Here is a 7161-nt window from a genome sequence, read left to right as displayed (position 1 = left end):
CGCAACTTTGTATATGTTTATGATGGTTGTTTCTTATTTTACAGTTCTCGTTCACTGAGGACGGATGGAGTGAATTCGAAATGTTTTAGTCCCTAGAACAACAGGGGAACATTACAAGGTTTTGACATATTATTTGAATATCAATAGGACAAGAATTATTTGTGCAAGCAGTTTAACCTGAGAGTAGGTAAAATATATCCTAATGACCGTGTATGTTTAAGTAATATATTTTGATCCATATACAAATAAAAAGGAAGATATAGAGACAGACGAATAGACAGATGAGACCAGAAAGACGGATTAAGAATGCGCCACTCGGCCAAGTTTTACGGGGAGAGACTTTCAGAAGCTGAAGAAAAAATTGACTTTTGTCGACTTTTTGCAGCATTTGGGGAGTGAACGTTGAGTGAGGTAATTTCCCTTTGATTACTTTAGTGGAGGACAAATACTAATGACATTTTCATTCAGATAATAAATTCATATATATATATATATATGCATAGCCCCCTATTCTAAGCGAAATCTGTAAGATTTCAGCTAAAGTGGGGTTTCGTTAGATAGTGAACATGTACTCAGAATATAGGCAACTATATTTTCTACCTATATAAAATGACATTTATTTGGTCCTGCCGTAAGTCCATGTTTACTCAGTCTTTTTAATAAATTGGCAATGGTTTGCAAGTGCTCAGACCACGAGGAATTGTGGACTTCTACGTTATCGAAGTAGCATGAAACATTAGGTAACTCAGCAAGCACTCTCCTCATGAGACGAACGAATGTAGCGCAAGCGGTTTTTAAACCGAATGGCATGCGTGTGAACTGCATTAATCCGCTATTGCAAATGCGGTACAAGGCCTTGATTTTTCAGATAAGGGAATTTACCAATAGCCCTTGCACAAATCTATTTCAGTGAAATGTTTATCTTTAAAATAGTCTCCAAGGGCTTCCTCCATGGTAGGCATAGGTTCTGCATCCAAAAGACTGATATCATTAAGAGATCTAAAATCTACACAGAACTGCCACATATTATCCGATTTCTCTACCAAGACCACGGGTGAACAATAAGGTGAATCTGAAGGTTCTGTTATGTCCAAGTTAAGCATTCTGTCAATTTCCTCCTCGAAATGCTTTAGCATGTTATGAGGAATTGGATAAGTTTTACGATGAACAGGGACATCAGAGGTTAATTTAATATCATGGGTGATGGTGTTAGTTAATCCTAGGTCATTAGAAAATGCATCTGAATAATTAGAAAGCAAGGCGTTTAATTCTAGTACTTGTTTGGAGGAGAGACTAGGGCATATATCAAATTTACAATTGTCAGAACTATCAAGAACTGAAATGTCACAAGTATTACTTCCCTTACTGGTAGAATCTATTATGCAAACTTGTGCAACTTTTACTTCATCAATGGGATCAGGATCTCTCTCTCTCTTTGTGTACTTTTTGAGCATGTTAATGTGATATAGTTTAGTTTTACCATGGACTTTTGCAAGATAGTCAACACCATTATCGGGATGTCGCAAAATTGAATACGGACCTTTCCACTGCATGGTGAGTTTATTGGTAGACAAAGGGAGTAAGACAAGTACTTCGTCTCCAGCCTTCAAGATACAAAGTAAGACATAGAGTCTGCTACAGGTAGCTGCTTGTGATTATGCTAATTGAGCAGATTTTTCAAGTCACGATCTGAGATCAAGGACATACTGATAAGTAGATTTTATATTATCATCCAGTTCGTCCTTTGTCCATAAATCATGAAGTATTGAAATGGGACCACGAACGTTACGTCCATATAATAATTCAAAAGGAGAGAATTTTAAAGTCATTTGGAATTTCCTTATAAGCAAAAAGAACAGAGGGGATATATCTATACCAGTCTTTTGGTTGGTCGATGCCGAGTTTCTTTAACATTGCTTTTAAGACAGCATGAAACCTTTCTACGGTTCCATTACATGATATGGGCTTGTATAAATAGCTTTAATGGACAGCAGTCTGTTAATTTCGCCAATCAAGTCTGATTTAACTTGGGTACCACGGTCCGACAAAATTTCCTGGGGTATACCTACCCATGAGAATATACTTAACAAGCACTCTGCAATAGTGACTGTATCAATATTCTTTAAAGGAATTGCCTCGGGGAAACGAGTCACACAGTCAATGAGCGTCAAGATATATCTATGACCTCGTTCTGATGGAGTTATTGGGCCAACTAACTCTATTGTAACCCTTTTAAATGGCTCACTAATGATTGGCATATGAGCAAAAGGAGCTTTTCTATCTTTTGTCTTTAAAAGTCTTTTGACAAATGTGACATGACCTGCAATATCTTTTAAAGTCAGCACCTGCTCCCGGCAAATAGAATTTCTTGAATACTTTATTAGAGGTTTTCCTGTGAGAAAAGTGACCCGAAATTAAGGAGTCATGAGCGATAGACAAAACATACCTTTTAAATTTACTGAGAACCACTAGTTGTTTAGTTCCCAGTCCATAATCAACTTTGCTTTTGATACCAATTCTGTAAACCATCCCGTTAATCCTCTCAAACTTTACAGATCGGTTTTTGACATTTATGACGGTTTTAGCATCAACTGCTGATCTTATATGCTTCAGAGTGGGACACTCATTTTGTGCGTCTATGAGATCTTTTCTAGAAATGTCGTCTAAAGATAATTTTGGTACTGCCAAACTTTTATTTTCGTGACTTTCTTTTAACTTTGCTAATCTAGTTTGAATAGCCATAATGGTTTCGCTATTATGGACGGTATCACCAGCTTTCTTAAATTCATTGACAGTGGCATTTATTTTAGTCATATCCACTCCAGGAACCATTCCGATCAGTATATCAGCAAATTTGATAGGGGCAGCAACAGCATTGACCCAACCATTGAAAAATTCACATTTTATGAAACATCTTACCTCTGGGAAACTTCTACCAACACCGAGGAAATCATAGAGTGTTACAAGTCTGCCTCGTTTCACGCATTTGGGTATCAGAGATTCTTTTACAATGATAGAGGTACACCCTGTGTCAAGCAACACTTTTACAGGATAATTGAACAAATGACCATTTGTCGAAATGCTGTTCTTAGGTGTAAGGTCGGTTTCAAAAACAAAAAATAGATTTAGTTTTAGAACTAGTCTGGAAGTCTGGACAATTAGGGCGGATATAACCATTCTTATTGCAGTTATGACATACAACATTTGACTTGAATTTATCAATCGTAGTATCATTGAATGTTCAGCGACTTTTAATCTTATGGGCAGATCTAAATCTGTCAGCAGCCTGAGCCATGTCAATAAAGTCTTCAAAAATCCTCTTTTAGGAATATACTTGTCAGTAGGGCAGTTACTAAGGAGTTGATCTTTAAGTAAGAATTCAAATAATTTATCGAATTTCTTATCTACCTCACTTAATTTAACGTAAGCCAGCTATCTAGATTCTGTCTCATTCTTGAAACAAGTTGTACATAAGTTTCATTTTCCCCAACTTTGCTTTTGCGAAATTTCTTTCTGTAAGAATCTGCATCGATAGAATAAGCTTCCAATAATGCCTCTTTTAATTGACCGTAATCATGTAGTACTTGAGCAGGGAAGTTGACATAAACCCTCAGTGCTTTTCCCCCTAAGAGAGATCCAAGATATACATGATAATTTTGTCGTTCCCAGTTTTGGAGTTCTGCCATCCTTTCAAATCGTTTCAAATAGTCATCTATTTCATCTTTCCCATCATTAAAATTAGGTAGTTTTAGACCCGGATATGAAGTCATACTTTCATGAGGCATCTCCTGTTTTTCGGTTTGCAATTTAGCCAAGGCTAATTCATGTTCCCTCTTCATCTCTGCCTTATTAACTTCAAATTCCATCTTTTTCACATCTTTTTCTCTTTGCCTCTCTTCCCGTTCTATCTATTGAGCAAATCTTTCTTCCTCTTTAGATAATAAAACGTTAATGTCTGAAGGACTGAGACCCACTTCTTTTGCATGTTTGACTATTTCAACTAAGTTAATTGAGGCCATGATAAAAGCACATTATTCATGAAAACCAATATCGTGAAATATAATTTGCATTGGCAAAACAGAAAAGATTACATCGATTTTACGTAACTTATTTTCAGGAAAAAAAAAATCCTTATTTTACTTGAGCAAACAGATGAACTGTCTGATTATCGCTCTTAAGTCAACATGAGAATATGTAATGGTAGATATAGACCAAATATTATTGATAAAGTTAACGAAAAGAATGCGTTAATGGGCACACCAGTCTCGCAGACTGATCTCCAAAGTCAAGCAATTATTCAAAAGAATTAAAGTGACGACACATCACCCATACGGTGTTAGAAGGCAAGAAGGATTTAGCTCTACGTTAAACCTTAACAAGTTTGACGCATCCACCAAACATGAACATTAGCACAAGACGCCACACAACCAACACACCACTTGGACCACAATGCAGACCTCAACCTTCATTTGTTTACCAGTTGGCCACCCCGTACAGCCGGTCACTCTCCGACCTCCGCTCCACACCAAGTATCTGGGAATACAATGTGAGAAACGATCAAAAGTTCCTTGAGCAAAATTATTCAGCAGATTCCTTCTCACTGCGGCAATATGCCAGGGGTTTATTTAATTTGATGTTAATTCTTCCTGACGGTTCGTTATTTTTGGTATTCTGCAGGGTGATTGATTTTTGCTCAAGGAGTAAAAGTAAACACTCATAAATACCAAAGAAATATATTCAAAGATATTTACAAGAACTGAAAAAATGCGACATGAAAAAGTTATAGGTATGGTACAGCACGCACAGCAAGTACGGGTGCGATCTCGGACCTCACATCAGAGCTATCATATCTCCTTAAAGAAAATAAAAAGCTGAGAAGAAACGTTTCAGCACGATAAACACAACGTCAATTTTGCTAAGTTATCATGTCATGGGGACCTTCTGGTGATTTTTCGGCGATTTTCGCCCCTCTTGCCGAAATTGACTTTAATGCATTTTCAAGTTTCTAGGGCCCTGGTTCTCCCCTGAAAATTTCAAGGCCCGACCGTTACTTTTTAGGTGGTAGCAGCGATTTTCGATGTAGCCTGAAATATTATTTTTTTGATGTTACCTTAGAAAATCGGCAATTATGACGCAATGATTAGAGATAATAAAAAAATGGTTATTTTCTGAAAGCTTATTAAATTTCACATAAGATGAGACCAACCTTTTTTTTCGGAATAATTTTTAAAATCCGGCATGCGTCCAAAAACGATAATGAAGAAATTTTCCATACAAATAGAAACGTAAAGTGCCGATATCTCGGAACTCCACTTTTAGGGGTGGGTAAAAGGATTCCGGGAACAACATATGTCCAAAATTAACATATTATGGCTCATTTTGTAGAAAAATAAAATATCTGCAACTTGTTCGAGCGCGTTTTCGCAATTTTTGCCTGTACTTCTTGTAAAAGTGGTCAATGTAAGAAAAATTTTACCTTTTTTTTTCTTGAAGTCCCCTACTTCAAAAATTCACACAAAAAAATATGAAGTCGAAATAAAAAAAAACGCTCTCGAACAAGTTGTAGTTATAAGGTAGATCTGTGCAAAAATCAAATAAAATTGAATGTCTTGCCGTTTCTTTAGTCGGAATCCTTTTACCCAGGTGCTGCATTTTCAACATGGCGATTTTCGCATTTTTTTCGATTTAGACAATAATTCTAAAACTGTTCAGGCGATTTCGAAAAAAATCGACCACAGGCAATGGGGAGGGGCCCAAATAAAAGGGTGTGAGTTTCATCAAAATTGGCAAGAAAAATCGAAAAAAGCAGACAGTTCCCTTAATATTAACATATATTCACTTCACTTAACAAAAGAAAAAAAATCAATTATTCTTTTATAATTCAAAATAACATAATATTCATACATAATTATACACATAAATATATAATATAACACACACACACACACACACACACACACACATATATATATATATATATATATATATATATATATATATATATATATATATATATATATATATATATATATATATATATATATATATATATATATATATATATATATATATATATATATATATATATAATTCTAACAACACTTACTTGAAGTTGCGTGAAGCGAAGACCAGACCCAAGTGACCGACCATACGGGGTTTGCCTCCGACTTCAGTTCCGGTAAGGAGTAGAACCGTTTCGGGATTCACGAGTCGGACGTGGTAAACAAATGAATCCGACAACGACGACGAACCCACAAACTACAGAACTACCACCTTAACCTTTCACAATATATATGTATATATATATATATATATATATATATATATATATATATGTATATATATATATATATATATATATATATATATATATTTGAATATATATATGTGTGTGTGTGTGTGTGAAGGGTATAAAATTAACTTGAACAAAACTGCTTGGGTCTGGAAAACACTCAACAACTATTATAGATCATAACTTCAATATATATATATATATATATATATATATATATATATATATATATATATATATATATATATATATATATATAATGGATTATAATTTAGTCTCATGGGAATCGAATTCTTATCAAGAACTTTATTACTGCAGGTGCAAACATTTCGGAGATGCAAAGAAATTAATTTAAATACAAAAAATAATACAAAACATAGAAACAAATAAAATAATGGAAAAACATCAAAAGATCGTAAAAAACAAGTTAGTGAGTGGTAACAGGTGCTAACCAAGATATGGGTTCTTTTGGTTGTTCACATGGTTAACAGAGTTGTTGCAGTGTCAGTGTTGTTTAGCTCTGGTTTCATTGTTTTGATTAAGGAGTGACTCGGCTATGATGAGGTCAAATCTGTTAAGATATTGAAATCAGCATTACTGAAAGGGTGCTTGTGAAGGTGAGAATGCTCTCTGATTACTGAGAAGGATGGTTTACTCAGTTGTAGGCCTGTCCTGATGGACCTTCCTTTGTGTTCGAGAATGCGATGCCATCGTGAGGTTGATCCCACATACCTAGCCTGACAGCTGGGACAAGTAAACAGGTAATCCACATTCGAACATAGTTTAAAGTTACACTTGTCCTTATTCTTTAAGAAATTATCAATAGTATTATTGTAAAAAAACAAACCGAAAACTGATCTGAGGATAGC

General features: G+C 35.1%; 1 protein-coding gene across 1 annotated transcript; it reads right to left on the bottom strand.

Moving 5' to 3' along the window:
* Positions 1-878: 878 nt before the first annotated feature.
* LOC138867829 (uncharacterized) lies at positions 879-3177 on the bottom strand. Its single transcript, XM_070144645.1, has 3 exons — positions 2447-3177; positions 1956-2298; positions 879-1604 (listed from the first exon to the last, which is right to left on the bottom strand). Exons 1-3 carry the CDS (start codon positions 3175-3177, stop codon positions 879-881), a joined length of 1800 nt encoding a protein of 599 aa, XP_070000746.1.
* Positions 3178-7161: the final 3984 nt, after the last annotated feature.

The sequence above is a fragment of the Penaeus vannamei genome, chromosome 32 (assembly GCF_042767895.1).
Source record: "Penaeus vannamei isolate JL-2024 chromosome 32, ASM4276789v1, whole genome shotgun sequence".
Classification (NCBI taxonomy): Eukaryota; Metazoa; Arthropoda; class Malacostraca; order Decapoda; family Penaeidae; genus Penaeus; species Penaeus vannamei.
This window is presented reverse-complemented; position numbering and strand designations above follow the sequence as displayed.

Bases quoted from the DNA above. Each gene is read 5' to 3' on its own strand.
- LOC138867829 (XM_070144645.1), bottom strand. From the start codon at position 3,177: ATGGTTATATCCGCCCTAATTGTCCAGACTTCCAGACTAGTTCTAAAA. The intron at 2,299-2,446 runs GTATGTTTTGTC...ATTTGTCAAAAG, and splicing joins GTTCTCAGTAAATTTAAAAG to ACTTTTAAAGACAAAAGATA. The intron at 1,605-1,955 runs GTAATGGAACCG...TGTATCTTGAAG, and splicing joins TTTATACAAGCCCATATCAT to GCTGGAGACGAAGTACTTGT.